General features: G+C 49.6%; 2 protein-coding genes across 20 annotated transcripts in view; both read left to right on the top strand.

Moving 5' to 3' along the window:
* Positions 1-11,394, top strand: part of PMS2 (PMS1 homolog 2, mismatch repair system component) — a 38,502-nt gene extending 27,108 nt beyond the window's left edge. For all 9 annotated transcript variants that reach the window (XM_031013114.3, XM_031013112.3, XM_055346520.1 and 6 more), the window contains 3 exons: positions 3,620-3,720; positions 4,565-4,734; positions 8,794-11,394. In XM_031013114.3, the coding sequence (XP_030868974.2) occupies positions 3,620-3,720; positions 4,565-4,734; positions 8,794-8,937 (415 nt within the window). In that variant the 3' untranslated portion in view covers positions 8,938-11,394. The remainder of the gene's footprint in view (positions 1-3,619; positions 3,721-4,564; positions 4,735-8,793) is intronic.
* A 129-nt stretch (positions 11,395-11,523) lies between these two features.
* LOC129523491 (radial spoke head 10 homolog B-like) overlaps positions 11,524-20,579 on the top strand; it is a 62,203-nt gene continuing 53,147 nt past the window's right edge. For 2 of the 11 annotated variants that reach the window (XM_055346499.2, XM_055346492.2), the window contains exons 1-6: positions 11,524-11,804; positions 11,982-12,034; positions 14,864-14,983; positions 15,100-15,438; positions 16,605-16,680; positions 17,743-17,811. In XM_055346499.2, the coding sequence (XP_055202474.1) occupies positions 15,185-15,438; positions 16,605-16,680; positions 17,743-17,811 (399 nt within the window). In that variant the 5' untranslated portion in view covers positions 11,524-11,804; positions 11,982-12,034; positions 14,864-14,983; positions 15,100-15,184. Of the gene's footprint in view, positions 12,035-14,863; positions 14,984-15,099; positions 15,439-16,604; positions 16,681-16,718; positions 16,835-17,742; positions 17,812-20,579 lie in introns of those variants that run through there. The other 9 variants (XM_055346494.2, XM_055346498.2, XM_055346503.2 and 6 more) reach the window with 8 other exon arrangements.

Consider the following 20,579-nt stretch of genomic DNA (forward strand, 5'->3'; position numbering starts at 1 on the left):
ATGGCAGTGCACGCCTGTAATTCCAGCTACTCAGGAGACTGAGGTAGGAGAATCGCATGAACCTGGGAGACAGAGGTTGCAGTGAGCCGAGATCGCACCACTGCACTCCAGCCTGGGTGACAGAGCGAGATTCTATCTCAAAAAAAAAAAAAGAGACCTAATAGTTTATATGTGTGTCTATATGTATATATGTATTTTTCCATAAGTATTCATATAGCAGATTTTTATACTTTTTACATAATAATAGTGATAGTTACCATTTATTCAGTGCCTAGAATCTGCCAGGCACTGTTGAAATAATGTATGTGTATTAGTTCCTTTAATCCTCAGAAACCTGTGAGGTTGTTACTGTTACCATCACCATTCCACAAGCGATAAAACTGAGGCACATGCAGAGAGGTTGAGTAACCTGCCCCAGTTCACGTAGTTAACATGTTCTCTAAGTATCAGACCTTTTTCGCTATTAAAAATGTTGATCACTGGGTAGCCAGAAGATCCTTCTGATGAGGGCAATTGATAGTATGGAGTATTAGTATGCATAGTGTATGGAATGTGTGTGTTCAGAAAGACAGACAGCCTGTGCGCCAGTGTTGATTGACAGTAATCAGAAGTCAGATAGTCACTGCAGGTTGGACGCAGGGGCACACGCCTGTAATCCCAGAGCTTTGGGAGGCTGAGGCAGGCAGATCCCTCGAGCTTAGGAGTTTGAGACCAGCCTGGGCATCATGGTGAAACCTTGTCTCTACAACAAATGTAAAAAATTAGTCAGACTTGATGGTGTGTGCCTGTGGTCCCAGCTATTCGGGAGGCTGAGGTGGGAGGATCGTTTGAGCCCAGGAGATTGAGGCTGCCATGATCGTGCCACTGCACAGCTCTCCAGCCTGGGTGACAGAGTGAGACAGTGAGACTCTGTCTCACAAATAAATTAATAAATAAAATAAAATAAAATTTAAAAATTATTTTAAGATAGTCACTGCAGAATTTGGTATTTCTCTCTCCTCAGCCAAGCTGGAATGTTTTACCCTGACTACTTCACAAAGGTCAGGTGTGATAGTATCATGTAAAACTAAAGTCTTGTCTTCAGCAAAGTTATAAGAAGAGGTCATGGATTTTCGTGTGGGAAATTAAACCACATAGTGAAGTAAACTCAGATCCCAACAAGTAGATCCCACATGGAGAAATGTACCACTGAACCTGTGTAGTTTACTGAGTACTCTCCTGTGTAGTTTGCTGAGTACTCTCCTGTGTGGTTTGCTGAGTACTCTCCTGTGTAGTTTGCTGAGTACTCTCCTGTGTAGTTTGCTGAGTACTCTCTTGTGTGGTTTGCTGAGTACTCTCCTGTGTGGTTTGCTGAGTACTCTCCTGTGTGGTTTGCTGAGTACTCTCCTGTGTGGTTTGCTGAGTACTCTCCTGTGTAGTTTGCTGAGTACTCTCCTGTGGAATGCGTGAATTGTTTTTATTCTCAGTAGGAGGCAATGGTAATAATAGACATTTAGTAAGCTACTTTATATCCCTTCCCTGTTCCTCTTAATAGAGGTTTTTTGTTTTTGTTTTTTTGAGACAGAGTTTCACTCTTTCGCCCATACTGGAGTGCAGTGATGTGATCTCGGCTCACTGCAACCTCTGCCTCTCGCATTCAAGCGATTCTCCTGCCTCAGCCTCCCGAGTAGCTGGGATTACAGGCGCCCGCCACCACACCTGGCTAATTTTTGGATTTTTAATAGATAGGGAGTTTTGCCATGTTTGTCAGGCTGGTCTTGAACTCCTGACCTCAGGTGATCCACCAACCTCAGCCTCCCAAAGTGCTGGGATTACAGGCGTGAGCCACCATGCCTGGCTGAGGTCTTGTATTTTTTAGCCATTCGGCAAAGATAACCTCTCGTCTGTGACATTTCAAGTTGGCCCAGGTAATCACAGACCACTTAGGGTCCCAGATGGACCACACTTCAAGATTAAAGGATAAAGACCCAGTTCCACCCTGCCCTGCCAGCCCCTGTGTAGGGTGGCCCTGTTGACCTCTGTAGCTTTTCCTGTTCGTCTTCCCCTTGTTCCCTGTACTCGAGCCTCTCTGGCTGTCTGTCTTTTTCCCTTGGCAGGCCTGATGAATCCCTATGTGGCCACTAAGCAGAATGAAGGATATCTTTATCTGTGGCTCTGCAAACATCAGCGGTCCCTCCTGTGGCTTGGCACAGATTGTTGTCCCTGTCTAGAATAGTTGTCCTGCACCCTGCACCCACTTCTCCCCCATTACCTGATTAACTTTCTTATCCCTGGACTCAGCTCAAAGGTCACTTCCTGACCCCAGGGTGAAGTCTCTCTATGACACTGGCTGCTTTTTCTTCCTGACCTTCCTGTCGTTTCTCATCATAATTGACTTGCCTGAGTATTTGCTGAACGTCTTTCTTCCCCGGTAATCTGTTGGCTCCAGGACCAAGCCTGTGTTTGCTCACCAGCTGTCTCCTGCCTTGAGCAGTGTTTGTCTTATCCAGCACTCAGGACCAGATGCAGTGGCTCACACTTGTAATCCCAGCACTTTGGGAGGCTGAAGTGGAAGGATCGCTTGAGCCCAGGAGTTTGAGACCAGCCTGGGCAACATAGTGAGACCCTGTCTCTATCTTTGAAAAAAATAACAAAAAGTTAAAAAAAAAAAAAAACACTCAGTAAATCCAGGAGGAGAGAAGGATGGAGATATAATACAGGCACAGGAAGGAACAGGATAGCAAAATAAATGCTGTCTGTTCATTCTGTTTACAAATGCTGGCAATGACCTAACCCAGTGTTTCAAATTCTCTATTAGAAGGAGAAAAAATAGCATTTTTGTGATATTGTTATCCTTAAGGAAAGGATTCAGAAAAAGTGGGAGTCATTGGGGTGGCAGGCTGAGGAAAAAGCAAACTACTTTTGTAGCTACTTTAACTTTTTTTTTTTTTTTTTTTGAGACAGAGTCTTGCCCTGTTGCCCAGGCTGGAGTGCAGTGGTGTGATCTCAGCTCACTGCAACCTCCACCTCCTGGGTTCAAGCAATTCTAGTGCCTCAGCCTCCCAAGTAGCTGGGATTACAGGCATGAGCCACCACTTCCAGCTAATTTTTGTTTTTGTGGGTTTTTTTTTTTTTTTTTTTTTTTGAGACAGAGTCTTGTCGTGTCATCCAGGCTGGAGTATAGTGGCGTGATCTTGGCTCACTGCAACCTCTGCCTCCTGGGTTCAAACGAATCTCCTGCCTAAGCCTCCCAAGTAGCTGGGACTACAGGCGTGCGCCACCATGCCTGGCCTAATTTTTATATTTTTAGTAGAGAGAGGATTTCGCCGTGTTGACCAGGCTGATCTCAAACTCCTGGCCTCAAGAGATCTGCCTGCCTCAGCCTCCTAAAGTGCTGAGATTACAGGCGTGAGCCACCGCACCTGGCCTGTAGCTATTTTAACTTCTAAAAAGAACTTTAAGAAAGAGAAAATTAAAAGGAACTTCTCAGGAAGTTTTGTGACAGCTGAATAATGTTGTTATTCGTGTTGTTATTTTGACATGAATTCAAAATACAGTATTGTTGTTTTCATTTCATTTCTGCTGTAAAGCTAAATGTTTGACTTCAGGATATGGTTTGAATCATTTTTGTGTTTTTCAGACCTCAGACTCTCAACTTAACTGCTGTTAATGAAGCTGTTCTGATAGAAAATCTGGAAATATTTAGAAAGAATGGCTTCGATTTTGTTATCGATGAAAATGGTAAGTTATTAATTAGAACTATAGCTGCTGGGTGTGGTGGCTCACGTCTGTAATCCCAGCACTCTGGGAGGCCAAGGCAGGCAGATCACCTGAGGTCAGGAGTTTGAGACCAGCCTCGCTAACATGGTGAAACCCCATCTCTACTGAAAATACAAAAAGTAGCCGGGCCTGGTGGCGGGTGCCTGTAATCCCAGCTACTCAGGAGGCTGAGGTGGGAGAATCGCTTGAACCCGGGAGGTGGAGGTTGCAGTGAGCTGAGATCACGTCACTGCACTCCAGCCTGGGCAACAAGAGTGAAACTCTGTCTCAAAAAAAAAAAAAAAAATTAGAACTATAGATTCTTGTCTTTTTAGAGCTGGGAATAATCTTTCAGGTCATATAGACTGGGTTTTTTTTATTTTATAAAAGATTAAAAAGGTTCCCCCCAAAAGCATTCTGTGACTGTCCTCTCTTTCAGATGTTCACTTTTTTTTTTTTTTTTTGAGATGGAGTCTTGCTCTGTCGCCCAGGCTGGAGCGCAGTGGTGTGATCTTGGCTCACTGCAAGCTCCGCCTCCCAGGTTCACACCATTCTCTTGCCTCAGCCTCCCAAGTAGCTGGGACTACAGGCGCCTGCCACCACACCCAGCTAATTTTTTCTATTTTTTAGTAGAGACGGGGTTTCACCATTTTAGCCAGGATGGTCTCTATCTCCTGACCTCATGATCCGCCAGCCTCGGCCTCCCAAAGTGCAGGGATTACAGGCGTGAGCCACCACGTCTGGCCTCAGATGTTCATCCTAAGTAGCTTTCAAGTGAAACGTGTTTGTCAAGTCATGGATTTTTCTCAAAATTGTATTCTTTTAGCTCCAGTCACCGAAAGGGCTAAACTGATTTCCTTGCCAACTAGTAAAAACTGGACCTTCGGACCCCAGGATGTCGATGAACTGATCTTCATGCTGAGCGACAGCCCTGGGGTCATGTGCCGGCCTTCCCGAGTCAAGCAGATGTTTGCCTCCAGAGCCTGCCGGAAGTCGGTAAGTAAAGAAAGCCTGGCTGTCAGCTCAGCTGCTCAAGCTTGCAATCGAGGAAGGTCTCAGCCCAGCTCCTGATTTGGTCAAGGTTGTAAACGCCTTTGTGATTGCCAGGGGTCATTTTACACAGAGAGCTATGTGCAGCGTCGTAGCTGAGCATCTGTGTCGTCTGCATTCTCTGTGACCTTGAACTCATAGTTATTGCTCTTTTGTTACCTCTGTTAAGCGTATTCTTGGCCGGGCGCGGTGGCTCAAGCCTCTAATCGCAGCACTTTGGGAGGCTGAGGCAGGCGGATCACGAGTTCAGGAGATCGAGACCATCCTGGCTAACATGGTGAAAGCCCGTCTCTACTAAAAATACAAAAAAATTAGCCGGGCGTGGTGGCGGGCACCTATAGTCCCAGCTACTCGGGAGGCTGAGGCAGAAGAATGGCGTGAACCCAGAAGGCGGAGCTTGCAGTGAGTCAAGTTCACACCACTGCACTCCAGCCTGGGCGACAGAGCGAGACTCCGTCTCAAAAAAAAACCAAAAAAAACCAGAATTCTTTTTTTTTTTTTTTTTTAGACAAGGTCTCCCTCTGTCGCCCAGGCTGGAGTGCAGTGGCGCAATCACAGCTCACTGCAGCCTTGACCTCCCAGGCTGAAGCGATCCTCCTCCCTCTGTCTCCCAAGTAGTTGTGACCACAGGCATGCACCACCATGCCCAGCTAATTTTTAAATTTTTTGTAGAAACATGGTCTCCTTTTGCCCCTTGCCTCAGCCTCCCAAAGTGCTGGAATTACAGGCATGAGCCACCGTGCCTGGCCCGGCCAGTATTCTATCTCCGAGCTCTGGTTGACTCCAGCGCAGTTAGCGTTTGAGGCACCTTGTTCGTCTATGGACCTTATGGGTCATAACAACATTGGTAGGTAAAGATTTGCTGCTGCCAGGACTCGGCAACATTGGACAAGACTCTGCAGAGTCATTGAGGCAGCAGGTGCTTCACGGGGTGCCGTGGTTGTCATTGCACGTGGCGTCACTGCCGCTGCTCCGGTTGGTGTGGGAAGGTGGCAGCAGTGGTTACGCCTGCAGTGGGGATTAGCCTGATGTCCAAGAAAAGTGACTGTGTATCAGCCGGCCACTGGGAAAGGCCAGGACGCCATTCCTTTATTTATTCAGCAGATGCTCCTTGAGCCCCTGCTGTGGGGCCCGCCCTGCTCCAGGTGCTCGGGACACAGAGGTAACAAGGCAGCTGCAGCCCCTGCCCCTGTGGAGCAGACAGTGGGGAGAAATAGGCATCACCACAAATAAATGACACCCATTAGATGCCAGTAAGCACAGTCAAGAGATTCAAACAGCGTTTTTCTTTGTCTGTTTTTGAGACGGAGTCTCGCTCTGTTACTAGGCTGGAGTGTGGTGGCGTGATCTCAGCTCACTGCAACCTCCGCCTCCCGGGTTCAAGCTATTCTCCTGCCTCAGCCTCCCAAGTAGCTGGGACTACAGGCACCCACCACACCTGGCTAATTTATATATTTTTAATAGAGATGGGGTTTCACCATGTTGGTCAGGCTGGTGTCGATCTCCTGACCTCATGATCCACCCGCCTTGGCCTCCCAAAGTGCTGGGATTACAGGCGTGAGCCACCGCACCTGGCCTAAAACAGCGTTTTGGGACAGGAAATGACAAGAAAAAAACATGGTGACCAGGTGAGATGGTGGTCAGGGAATGGCATCTGGGCAGGTGGCATCTCAGCTGCCATCTAAAAGGTGGGATGGAAGCCAGGCATGGTGGCTCACACGTGTAATCCCAGCATTTTGGGAGGCCAAGGCGGGAGGATTGCTTGAGGCCAGGAGTTAAGAGACCAGCCTGGGCAACACAGGCAGACCCCATGTCTACAAAAAATTAAAAGATTAGCCAGGTGTGGTGGCATGTGCCTATAGTCACAGCTACTCAGGAGGCTGAGGTGGGAGGATCACTTGAGCCAGGGAGGTCGAGGTTGCAATGAGCCAAGATCATGCAACTGCACTCCAGCCTCGGTGACAGAGTAAGACCTTGTCTCAAAAAAAAAAAAAAAAAAGGTAGAATGGAGCCCTCTTGGGTAAGAACTTTCCAAGCGAAGGAAGTAGCAAGACTGAAGCCAGAGGCTGATTGTGTCCCTGGAGAGGGGAAGGGAGTGAGCAGAGTGGCGTCCAGAGGACAGCCACGTAGAGTGTTGCCGGTCATACCTAGACCCTGGGGGTCTGTGCTGTGTGTGGCACGAGCCACTGGAGAGAACAGACGGGAAGGAGTCCCGTGATTGCAGCTGCTGGAGAGAGAACAGACTGGAAGGGGTGCCGTGGCTGCGGCCGCTGGGGAGAGCAGCAGCTGGGGGCCACGTGGGGAGTGGGTGGGATGGAGCCTGCTGTGTGAGCTTCAGGTGTAATTTACAGCCATGAGATTAGATGAAATGACTCAAGGGCAGAGTTTAATTAGAAGAGGGCCCAGAGTCTGACTTCTAGCCACAGTGTTTCTTGGATAAAGACCTAATAGGGGCTGGGCGTGGTGGCTCACACCTGTAATCCCAGCACTTTGGAAGGCAGAGGTGGGTTGATCACCTGAGGTCAGGAATTTGAGACCAGCTTGGCCAACGTGGTGAAACCCCATCCCTACTAAAAGTACGAAAATCAGCTGGGCATGGTGGTGGGCGCCTGTAATCCCAGCTACTCGGGAGGCTGAAGCGGGAGAATTGCTTGAATCTGGGAGGCGGAGTTGCAGTGAGCTGAGATGGCACCATTGCATTCCAGCCTGGGAGACAGAGTCTCCCCACCACCCCCGACCTCGCCAAAATAAAAGACATAATATGGATCTTCCAGTCTTGGAGTCTGTGAGTGAGAGTGTGGAGCTGAGCTCATAGCCGGGCAGTTTTGATGTCCTGAGTTTAGTGTGACTCAGTGGCCCGGGGAACCACAGGCTGCTCCTTCCCTCCCGCCCTGGCCTACCCGTCCATCTCCGGTGTTGTCACTGCCTGCCCAGGAGGCTCCTGCTTTGAGCCCTGCCCACCCTTCCAGCCCCATCTCCCCACCATGTAGCTTCCAGCCATGTAGCTGCCTTCCAGTTCCACGCTCGCCTCAGTCTCCTCCCTGCCTTACACCCTTTCTCCCTACTCTCCTCTCTACCTGGGTTTGCCACCGTCACCCTTCACCCCATCCCCACACCTGAGCAGGCCACCTCGCCTGGGCGCCACCTGTCTTGGTTCTCTGTTGACTTGTTGATTGTCTGTCCTTCTCCAACCTGCTGTCACCCCAGCCTTCTGACTGTGCTTGTCACATGGTGAGCCCTCAGGGTGCTGCAGGAAGAAGGAAGGTGACATTGGGCTTCAGGCTTGTGTCCTCTCCTTCCTGTCAGAGGACCCATGGCAGGGAGGCAGCAGGGCCAGGGCTGGAGTGCTATGGGCAGCAGGTCGGAGCTCGACAGAGGGGGAGTGACGCCCTCACCCATTGGGGGAGAGGGTCCCGGGAGTGCCACAGTCCCAAGGCAGGTGTTTGCGTGATGGGCCTGTGCAAGAGGAAGGGAGTAGCAGTGCAGCTGGGGTGAGGAAGGGAGGCATTCGTGCTTGGAGGTGGGGGTGCAGGCACAGCCCAGTGAGGGCCAAGTCAGGGGACAGACGGGGGCTTTTATTCAGGTGAGGGGGAGAGCTGTGAAGTGGAATGAATCACCTGACAGCCCTTTAAAAGTAATCACTGGCTGCTGAGTGGAGAGCGGCTCGGAGGGGTCGCAGTGGGGCAGGGAGGCCTGCTGGCAGGCTGCTGCACCTGCCAGGGTGAGAGGGCAGGGTGGCTGCTGAGACAGGTGTGGTCGGCGTCTGGAGTGGAGGCGGTGCCACCTTGAAGGAGCCACAAGGAGCCTGATTTCACAGAAGGGTGGAGGGCTGAGATCTAGAACCTAGGCTTCTCTGGGGGAAGGTTTTTCAGGGGTTTTTCAGGGAAGGTAGTTTTTGAGCTGTAATCTTGTCCAGCCTTATTTTAGAGAAGAATGCTTCTGAAGAGCTGCCATTCTGACGTCAAAAAACTACTAAAACGTTGAACCATTGTGTCTCACACTCAGGTGATGATTGGGACTGCTCTTAACACAAGCGAGATGAAGAAACTGATCACCCACATGGGGGAGATGGACCACCCCTGGAACTGTCCCCATGGAAGGCCAACCATGAGACACATCGCCAACCTGGGTGTCATTTCTCAGAACTGACCGTAGTCACTGTATGGAATAATTGGTTTTATCGCAGATTTTTATGTTTTGAAAGACAGAGTCTTGACTAACCTTTTTTGTTTTAAAATGAACCTGCTACTTAAAAAAAATACACATCACACCCATTTAAAAGTGATCTTGAGAACCTTTTCAAACCAGATGGAGCATTGCTTGCAAATTTTTTTTTCTCTATGTTTGCATGCACTCGTGTGTGTGTGTCCAGGCAAGAACACATTTTATAAAAATAAGAACACTTGGGCTGGGCATGGTGGCTCATGCCTGTGATCGCAGCACTTTGGGAGGCTGAGGCAGGTGGATCACCTGAGATCAGAAGTTTGAGACCAGCCTGACCAACATGGAGAAACCCTGCCTCTACTAAAAATACAAAATTAGCCAGGTGGGCTGGCGCATGCCTGTAATCCCAGCTACCCAGGAGGCTGAGGCAGGAGAATCGCTTGAACCCAGGAGACGGAGGTTGCAGTGAACCGAGATTGCGCCACTGCGCTCCAGCCTGGGTGATAGAGCAAGACTGTCTCAAAAAAAAAAACAACAAAAAAAGTCCAAACCACTTTGGAAGTTACTCAAGTCTCTGCTCTGGCTGGACATAGTTTAGTCTATAACTTTCAACCCTTAACAGTAATTAAATTCATCTTTATTTAATTTCGTAAATTTAAAAGTAGGGTCCTTTTCGGTTAGTGATTCTCGGCCCTGATTCACATTAAATTTTTAAACAAGGGGGATTCTCTGCCCGGCTGGAAGAAAATGACTGGATGGGACAGGGGTCACTATTTGAAACATTCCTCTGTGCGGCCAAGGTCGCAAAGTGCTGTCCTCGCAGGGGAACAAAAAGAGTTTGATTTCCCATAATTTGATGCTGTGATTTGGTTTCCTCAGGGTGTGAACTGTAGAACATTCCAGTTACTGGCCTTGAATGGTTCTGGGAATATAAGAATCCCTGTCTGTCTTTTCAAATAGTTTTCATGGAACCTTGTCCTGTTTGAACTTGGCTGAAAATGGAAGTAAAGATGCCCTCTTGGGGGCCCAGAGATGACAGATGTGGCTCCCCCTGCTGCCCCCACCCCTTCTCCAGACTGTGGGCGGCTCCCTTCCTGCTTTAGAATCCCTCAGATGGAGGAGGCGGTACAGTAGTCACTGTGCCATCGTGTCTGGCACTGTGCTGGCGTGGTCTGCAGGATCCCACTTATGAACTCTCCAGATTGGGAGCTGTGGCAGGATAACAGCCCCCAAGACAGCTGTGTCCTAATCCCCAGAACCTGTGACCACGCTGCCTCATGTGGCAGAAGGGACTCGGCAGGTGTGATTGAGCGAAGGATCTTTTTTTTTTTTTTCTTTGAGATGAAGTTTCGCTCTTGTTGCCCAGGCTGGAGTTCAATAGCATGATCTCAGCTCACTGCAGCCTCTGCCTCCCAGGTTCAAGTGATTCTCCCACCTCAGCCTCCCGAGTAGCTGGGATTACAGGTGTCCAGAACCATACTGGCTAATTTTTGTATTTTTAGTAGAGACAGGGTTTCACCATGTTGACCAGGCTGGTCTCGAACTCCTGACCTCAGGTGATCCGACCGCCTCGGCCTCCCAAAGTGCTGGGATTACAGGTGTGAGCCATCATGCCTGGCTGAGTTAAGGATCTTGCAACAGAGAGATTATCCTGGATTGTCTGGGTGGGCCCAGTCCATTGGGTGAGTCCTTCAACGGTGGAGACCTTTCCCTGCTGGCCAGAGAGAGGCTGCCTTGCTGGTTTTGGAGATGGAAGGAGGTACCACTGGTCAAGGATTGCAAGCAGTCTCTAGAACAGGGATTCCAACACTCCGGACACAGACCAGGAGTGGTCCATGGCCTATTGGGAAGCGGGGTGCACAGCAGGTTAGGGGCCGGCAAGCCAGCGAAGCTTCATCTGTATTTGTAGCCACTCCCCGTCGCTGGCGTTACCACCTGAGCTCCGCCTCCTGTCACATCAGCGGTGGGCATTAGATTCTCATAGGAGCACGAACCCTATTGTGAACTGCACACACGAGGGATGTAAGTTGCACGCTCCTTAGGAGAATCTGGTGCCTGATGATCTGTCACTGTCTCCTGTCACCCCCAGATGGGGCTGTCTAGTTGCAGGAAAACAAGCTCAGGGCTCCCACTGAGTCTCTAGGATGGTGAGTTGTAGAATTATTTAATTATGTTACAATGTAATAATAGTAGAGATAAAGTGCACAATAAATGCAATGCACTTGAATCATCCTGAAACCATCCCTCCCCGACCCCCATCCATGGAAAAATTGTGTTCCGCAAAACCGGTCTCTGGTGCCAAAAGGGTTGGGGACCGCTTCTGGAAAAGCTGGAAAAGGCAAGAAAACGCCTTCTCCCCCGGAGCCTCTGGAAGGAACCAGCACTGTGGGACTAATTTACATACTGCAGGGTAATAAATTTGTGTTGCTTCGAGCCACTAAATTTATGGTAATTTGTTTGCGGCAGCAATGGAAAACTAATGCCTGCGTTATTCCTATTTTATGATGAAGCAGTTAGCAGAGCTGGGAAAACCCTGGCCTGCTGCCTCCAGCGTCCGGCCTTTCCACCGGCCTTCAGGACCAGCAAGGGCGGGACACCTGCTTGGCGCTGGCGCGCGGCCCCTTTAAGAGCACAGGGTGGGCCTGGCGGCGTCCGCGGTTGCCTGGAGACCGGAGCCGGGTCTGGGACGCAGAGAGCCCGGCAACACCTCAGCCCGAGCCCGGCGAGGTCTCTGGTCTCCTGGAGCGAGGTGAGCGCCCCAGGCCGCGGTCCTGCGTACGCCGGGACAGCCATGGCGACTGGGTCCTGCTCCTTCCCGGCCGGACTGACGCGGCCTCCCAGGACCCGAGCACGTGCGTGATGGGCGAGGAGGGCCTAGGCCGGGCAGACCAGTGCAGGGAGCCGATTCTTCCCGGCTCACCGTAGACACAGGAGAGACGGCCTCTCCTTAAGCCCAGGAGAACAGAGGAAACATTAGGAAACGCACTGAGAAACGAAATTGGCTTGATTTGTAGTTCACTTATTTGTAGGTCACTGACAGAAGACCGAAAAGCTCGTAGTAAAGGCCCCTCTAAATTTAGAGGTGAGAGCACCTTGGGCTAGGGGACCCAGGGGCGGCTTCGCTGAGACAGTGGTCGGGGGCGGGAAGGAGCATGGGTGTTGGAAGGAAGAAGGCTTGGCCGGGCGCGGTGGCTCACGCCTGTAACCCCAGAACTTTTGGGAGGCCGAGGCGGGCGGATCACCTGAGGTTAGGAGTTTGAGACCAGCCTCGGCAACATGGTGAAATCCTGGCTCTACTAAAAATACAAAAATTAGCCGGGAGTGGTGGCGGGCACCTGTAATCCCATCTACTTGGGAGGCTAGGGCAGAAGAATCACTTGAACCCGGAAGGTTGCAGTGAGCCAAGACTGTGCCACTGCACTCCAGCCTGGGTGACAGAGCGAGACCCTGTCTCAATAAATAAATAATGGAGGAAGAGAGAAGGCTGGAGATGGGTTCAGCTGGAGGGTGGGGTGTCCAGAGGATGGCATCCAGGAAGAAGAGGGCAAGAAGTGCCCACTGCACCCGTCAGGGCCTACGAAAAGGGACCAGACCTGGCCTTCACCACAGGGCTCACCTATGCATCCTGCCTGATGGACCAGGGTGCTTTCAGCGGGGCCAGATTAGGAAAGCCATGAAAACTATGGCTTTGAAACCCTGCACCGCAGCTCATATGCCAGACAAGCAAAGATATGCGCTGGAAACGGAGCTCGAGCAACGATGCGCTGGAAATACAGCTCAAGCAACGATGCGCTGGAAACGCAACTCCAGCACACCGGTCCTTGCTTGTCTGGCATATGAGAGGCACTCAATCGATGGCAGTGCTAGAGGGAGTGGGAAACCAATGATTTCAAGTTTGAAAACAGGAAAGGGACGAGATAATCACTCAATTTATTGACTTTGCTCTGTATCCTGTACTTAGGGATTTTTCTGTGTGTCATCGATTTAATTCTTATGAGACAAGGTACTGTTATTTCTGTTTGTGAGGCAGAGGAGATTAAGCAACTTGCTTCAGAACACAGCACTTGGCCAAGCTCAGTGGCTCATGCCTGCAATCCTAGCACTTTGGGAGGAGAAGGTGGGAAGATTGCTTGAGGCCAGGAGTTTGAAACCAGCCTGGGCAAAATGTACAACACCCTGTCTCGAAAAAAAAAACAAAGGAAACCAGCCAGGCACGGTGGCTCACACTTGTAATCCCAGCACTTTGGGAGGCCAAGGCGGGCAGATCACGAGGGCAGGAGTTCGACACCAGCCTGGCCAACACAGTGAAACCCCATCTCTACTAAAAATACAAAAATTAGCTGAGTGTGGAGGCAGGTGCCTGTAATCCCAGCTACTCGAGAGGCTGAGGCAGGAGAATCACTTGAACCTGCAGTGAGGTTGCAGTGAGCCAGTGAGCCAAGATCCTGCCACTGCATTCCAACCTGCAGGACAGGGCTAGACTCTGTCTAAAAAAAAAAAAAAAAAAAAAAAAAACCCAAAAAACACAGAACTGGGCCGGGCACCCACACCTGGTGGCTCATGCCTGTAATCCCAGCATTTTGGAGGCCGAGGCAGGCAGATCACGAGGTCAGGAGATTGAGACCATCCTGGCTAACACGGTGAAACCCCGTCTCTACTAAAAATACAAAAAACATTAGCCAGGTGTGGTGGTGGGTGCCTGTAGTCCTAGCTACTCAGGAGGCTGAGGCAGGAGAATGGCATGAACCCGGGAGGTGGAGCTTACAGTGAGCCAAGATCGCACCACCGCACTCGAGCCTGGGCAAGAGAGTGAGACTCCGTCTCAAAAATAAATAAATAAATAAATAAATAAACCCATAGAACTGGTAATGGGCAATGCAGGACTCCGAATCCAGCTCTTGCACACTTTACAATGCTGACCTATAAGAAGAGGGGCTTTTGTTTTTGTTTTGTTTTGTTTGAGACAGAATCTCGCTCTGTTGCCGAGGCTAGAGTGCAGTGGTGTGATCTCGGCTCACTGCAACCTCCACCTCCTGGGTTCAAGCGATTCTCCTGCCTCAGCCTCCTGAGTAGCTGGGATTACAGGCATGTGCCACCACGCTTGGCTAATTTTTTGTATTTTTAGTAGAGACGGGGTTTCACAGTGTTAGCCAGGGTGGTCTCAATCTCCTGACCTCGTGATCCACCCGCCTTGGCCTCCCAAAGTGCTGGGACTACAGGTGTGAGCCACTGCATCTGGCCGGAGAGGGGCTTTTAAAGTGTTAATTGGCTGCATGCAAGACCTGAGAGGTGAAGTAGCCTATTTCATGTGTAGGGTTACTTTTCGAGAAACAATGCTAGACAACGGTTCCAACTTAAATAATTTTTAGGGCAAGGTACAGTGGCTCACACCTATAATCCCAGCACTTTGGGAGGCTGAGACAGGCGGATTGCTTGAGCTCAGGAGTTCCAGACCAGCCGGGGCAACATAGCAAGACCCTGTCTCTACAAAAAATTAGCCAGGTGTGGTGATGCATGCCTGTGGTCCCAGCTACTTGGGAGGCTGAGGTGGAAGGATCGTCAGAGCCTAGGAGGTTGAGGCTAGAGTGAGCCGTGATTGTGCCACTGCCCTCCAGCCTGGGTGACAGAGTGAGACTCTGTCTCAAAAATTAAAAATAAAAAAATTTTAGGAACAACCAATGCGATGTTGAGGTTGTATTTTTATAAACTGATGGTACTTGAAACTTGTAATTATAATCATTTTTGAGACAGAGTCTTGCTCTGTTACCCAGACTGGAGTGCAGTGGTGTGACACCACTCACTGCAGCCTTGACCTCCCAGGCTCAAGCAGTCCTCCCACCTGAGCCTCCCTAGTAGCTGGGACTACAGGCATGTGCCACCACGCCTGGCTAATTTATTTTTATTTTTGTAGAGAGGTGGCATCTCACTACGTGGCCTAGGCTGATCTCCACCTCCTGGACTCACATGATCCTCCCACCTTGGCTCTCCAACGTGCTGAGATCGCAGGTGTGAGCCACCACACCCGGCCCTGGTAACTAATTTTTCAGACTTTGTCAGGAGAATGATAATGACATTGTGTTGTAAAACTGAAATTTTAACTACAAATGAAAACCCCAAGTGTTTGGAGACGTAATTTTTATTTTTCAGATAAAACTCATCAGTGCTTTGAAACAAGCAGCTCTGAACCAAAGAAATCATTTGATTCAAGTAACCATTGGATCTTCCCAAAGCAATGGTGAAAGAAAAGAAAAAAGCAGACAAAAAAGGGGAGAAGTCTGCCCGCTCTCCCTCATCTCTCTCTCATAATCTAGACTTTTCCAAACAAGATGGCAACACCACTAGGCAAGAGATGTCCCCAGCTGGTGTCCCATTGCTGGTAATGCAGCTCAACGAAGTGAAACCCAAAAAAGACCCCCAAAACATTCAGCAGAACGAAGATGCCACCCAATACGAAGAGTCCATTCTGACCAAACTCATAGTGGAAAGGTGATTTTAATGGGGGTGCCATCGGGTATAACACTGCCAGTCAGGTGGTTTATCTTATTTTATTTTGAGACAGAGTTTCACTCTGTCGTGCAGGCTGGAGTGCAGTGGTGCGATCTTGGCTCACTGCAACCTCCACCTCCCACATTCAAGCAATTCTCCTGCCTCAGCCTCCTGAGTAGCTGGGATTACAGGTGCCCGCCACCATGCCTGGCTAATTTTTGTACTTTTAGTAGAGACAGGGTTTCACCATGTTGGCCAGGCTGGTCTCGAACTCCTGACCTCAGGTGAGCCACCTGCCTCAGCCTCCCAAAGTGCTGGGATTACAGGCGTAAGCCACTGTGCCTGGCCTGAAGGTAATTTTATGTATTTAAAAAAATTATTTTATTTTAGATTTAGAGGGTTACATGTGCAGGTTTGTTACATGGGCATGTTGTGTGATGCTGAGGTTTGGGCTTCTAGTAAGCCCATCACCCAAATAACAAACATACAGCCCCATGGCGCGTGTATATATAGAGTTTATTGTGGTGAAACATATAACAAAATGTACTATCTTAATTATTTTAAGTGTGCAATTCAATGGCATTAAGTACGTTCATAGTGTTGTACGACCGTCTATTAAATAGTAACTCCTGGCCAGGTGCGGTGGTTCAAGCCTGTAATCCCAGCACTTTGGGAGGCTGAGGCGGGCAGATCACTTGAGGCCAGGAGTTTGAGACCAGCCTGGCCAATATGGTGAAACTCCATCTCTACTAAAAACACAATAATTAGCTGGGCGTGGTGACATGTGCCTGTAATCCCAGCTACTCAGGAGGCTGAGGCGGGAGAATCACTTGAACCTGGGAGGCAGAGGTTGCAGTGAGCCGAGATCACGCCATTGCAGTCCATCCGGCCCGGGTGACAGAGTGAGACTCCATCTCAAAAAAAATCCCCAAAAAACAAACAAAAAAAACCCGAAACGCCTTCATTCCTCACCCTACCTTCAAACACCTGGTAACCTCTTCTACTTTCTAGCTCTGTGTGTATATATATATATATATATATATTTTTTTTTTTTTTTTTTTTTTCTGACTTCATTCTTCCCATTACATAGTTATATAGTTTAACCCACTGTCACTTGGGTTTATTCACATTGTTCATTACCTTGAATTACATTTATTTCTTTGTAGCTATGAAGGGGAAAAGGTTCGTGGGCTGTATGAGGGAGAAGGCTTCGCAGCCTTTCAAGGCGGTTGTACCTATCGTGTAAGTTGCCCATTTGAGAACCTGCAGGAAGGGGAGGAAGGTGTGGGGTGATGGTCGTCGATTTGTAAATCTTCAGTAAAATCCACTGATGCTTCAAAAGAAATCGGAAGCTCTTCATGCTGATTTTATTCTGAAACCTGATTACCTATTTAAGGTAAAAATAATGCTCAATATAACAAAAGTTATTTTAGATTTGTTTCTTTTCCTGATTATTTTATATTTTTTGAGACAGGGTCTCACTGTGTCACCCAAGCTGGAGTGCAGTGGCACAATCATAACTCATTGTGGCCTCGACCTCCCGGAGTCAAATGATCCTCCCTCCTCAGCCTCTTGAATAGCTGGGACTACAGGCGTGAGCTACCACGCCTGGCTAATTTAATTTTTTTTTTTTTTTGGTAGAGACAAGGAGTTGCTACGTTGCCAGGGCTGGTCTTGAACTGCCGGGCACAAGTGATCCTCCTGCCTCAGACTCCTAAAGTGCTGGGATTGCAGGTGTGAGCCCCCCGCACCCGGTTGAGAACACATTTTTGTAGCTGAGGTCATCCTTAGGTCATGAAGATGAGGACCTCTTAGATCCTTTTTAGAGAAGGATGGAGCCCAGCATGGAGGCAGCTCAGAGTAGGACTCGGTAGGACTCAGCTGGTGCTGAGTGCTCAGACAAGCATCCTCAGCACGTGAAATCGGGATAAGGCAGCTGTGGGAGAGAATCATCAGCTGCAGGCCGGGCGCGGTGGCTCATGCCTATAATCCCAGCACTTTGGGAGGCCAAGGCGGGCGCATTGCTAGAGCTCGGGATTTCAAGACCAGCCTGGCCAACATGGTGAAATCCCGTCTCTACAAAAAATACAAAAATTAGCTGGGCATGGTGGTGGATGCCTGTCGTCCCAGCTACTCGGGAAGCTGAAGTGGGAGGATTGCTTGAGCCTGGGAGTTTGAGGCTGCAGTGAGCTATGATCACACCACTGCACTCCAGCCTGGGTGACAGAACCAGACCCTATCTCAAATATGTATATGTGTCAGCTGTATTCTAAGTGTTTGTCGTTGCTTTGTTTTGTTTTGAAGGGTATGTTTTCAGAAGGACTCATGCATGGACAGGGGACTTATATTTGGGCCGATGGATTAAAATATGAGGTGAGGCATATAACCAGTTATAGTTCTAAGCTGTGATTATTGGATGGAACAGTTTCCCACAATTGAACAGACTGTTTTCGTAGATGTCATTCAGCATATGGGTTAAGAAAAATTTGCAGAACCAGAGATCTAGTAACTCATGACTGCATGGGACCCGCCAGTAATTGTTATTGGTTTCATCTGTGTGTTCTAGAGGTATTCTATGTGTTCTAAGCACAGAGAGCACATGTACATGTATGTAGCTTGTCCTACTTTTTTCTTTGAGACAGGGTCTTGCTCTGTTGCCCAGGCTGGAGTATAGTGGTGCGATCATAACACTGCAGCCTGGAACTTCTGTAGCCTGTCTTGCTTTTTACAAACACACATAGTTTATTATACATTCTCTTTGGCATATTTACTTAGTTAGTTAGTGAGTCTGAGATGGGGTCTTGCTCTGTCACCCAGGCTGCAGTGCAGTGGTGAGATCATGACTCACTGCAGCCTCGAACTCCTAGGCTCAAGCAATCCTGTTGGCTCAGCCTGCTGAGTAGCTGTGACTACAGGTGTGCTCCACAGCGCGTGGCTAATTTATTTTTACTTTTTTTTTTTTTTTTGTAGAGACAGGGTTTGCCGTGTTGCCCAGGCTGGTCTCGAACTCCTAGGCTTAAGCGATCCTCCCACCTTGGCCTCCCAAAGTGCTGGGGATTACAGGCGTGAGCCACCACACCTGGCCTGTACCTTTAATTTTGAGATCAAACCATATCCATTCATGCAGATCTGTTTTTAGTGGCTGCATGTATTCCATTATGTGGCTTTTATTTAACCTGTCTTGTGGGGTTGAGGGGAATGTGTATTTTTAAACTGATTGCAAGGACCAAATTGTTTGCCAAGAGATTGTACCAGGCTCAATTCCCACCCACAAAGTGAGTGAGCGCCTGAAATGCTATTCTAAAAATCCCAAATGCAGAGTTGCTAACAGATGGTGTTTATAAATGGTACTAATGACATTTAAAACACATGCGCATAATGCACTTATTCAAATAACACGCAGGCAATGATGGAAACGGAGTCAAGTTTGGGCCGGGAAGCCACCTGCAGCTGGGCGGTGAGAGGTGTGCTGCAGAGGAGCGGGGAGAGGGAGGGGCTGACCGTCACTGGCGGGGCGAGGAGGATCTCCAAGTTCCAGGGGAGCCTGAGGATTGGGCCCCCATCTTGGGTTCATGCCAGCTCCCTTCCCATGCGACATCCCGCCTTCTAGCCGGTGACTGACATGTAAGGTTTCTGGTCTTTATTTTATTTTATTCATTTTTGTGGGACAGAGTCTTGCTCTGTCGCCCGGGCTGGAGTGCAGTGGCGGGATCTCGGCTCACTGCAACCTCCACCTCCTGGGTTCAAGCAATTCTCCTGCCTCAGCCTCCAGAGTAGCTGGAATTACAGGCGCCCGCCACCACGCCGGGCTACTTTTTGTATTTTTAGTAGAGACGGGCTTTCGCCATGTTGGCCAGGCTGGTCTCAAACCCCTGGCTTCAGGTGATCTGCCCATCTCAGCCTCCCGAAGTGCAGGGATTACAGGTGTGAGCCACCTCACTGGGCCAGTTTCTGGTCCTTAAGTGACAACTTACTAAGAACCGCCCTGTGCCTCGTTGTCTCGGGAAACTCTCGGCAGGTGGGGAGGTCATTTTTGCAGGCACAGACCCCCACTCCAGCCCAGTCAGGGGGGCTTCTGGGCAGGACTCGGGGGGCTCCTAAAAGCATTCTCAGAGGCCGACTGGCCTCATGGGTCCTGGCTGGTGATCAGGCCACGGCGTGCTGTCCTCTTTTCTCTGCTGCCGTGGCTGCCTCCAGGGAGTTCAGGTTCCTGGAAGAGAATCCGATGCTGCTGGGTGCTGTGCACTGTGCTGCCTGCTGCCCACTCAGACGTCCTGGGCAGAGCACGTTCCCTGGCAGGTGCCCCTGGGGCAGGCTGTTGGCTGATTTGTTTACAGAATATTTTGATGACCCGTGGCAGAAAGAGGGATTTCCTGACCGGGCATGGTGGCTCACGCCTGTAATCCCAATACTTTGGGAGGCCAAGGTGGGCAGATCATCTGAGGTCAGGAGTTCGAGACCAGCCTGGCCAATATGGTGAAATCCTGTCTCTACTAAAACTACAAAAATTTGCGGGGCATGGTGGTGCACACCTGTGATCCCAGCTACTCGGAAAGCTGAGGCAGGAGAATTGCTTAAACCTGGGAGGCGGAGATTGCAGTGAGCCGAGACTACACCATTGCACTCCAGCCTGGGTAACAAGAGCAAAACTCCAGCTTGAAAAAAAAAGGAAAAAGAAAGAGGGATGTCCCCAGTCATCACTAAGCCTGGAGGGAACAGTGAATTCACCTCCTTCGAGCGGGTTATTTTTTTTTTTCATTAGAGACAGGATCTTGCTCTGTCGCCCAGGCTGGAATGCAGTGGTCATAGTTCACTGCAGCCTCAACCTCCTGGGTTCAACAGATCCTCTCACCTCAGCACCCCCAAAGTGCTGGGATTATAGGCGTGCACCACTGCACCTTGGTGGCCAGCACCTGTAGTCCCAGCTACTTGGGAGGCCAAGGTGGGAAGATCACTTGAGGCTGGGAGTTTGAGTCCAGACCAGCCTGGGCAACATAGAGAAACTCCATCTCCACAAAAAATTTAAAAATTAGTGAGGCTTGGTGGCACACACACTTGTAGTCTCAGCTACTTGGGGGGCTGTGGTGGGAGGATCTCTTGAGCCTGGGAGGTCGAGGCTGCAGTGAGCTATGATTGTGCTG

Source organism: Gorilla gorilla, chromosome 6, assembly GCF_029281585.2.
Source record: "Gorilla gorilla gorilla isolate KB3781 chromosome 6, NHGRI_mGorGor1-v2.1_pri, whole genome shotgun sequence".
Taxonomy (NCBI): domain Eukaryota; kingdom Metazoa; phylum Chordata; class Mammalia; order Primates; family Hominidae; genus Gorilla; species Gorilla gorilla.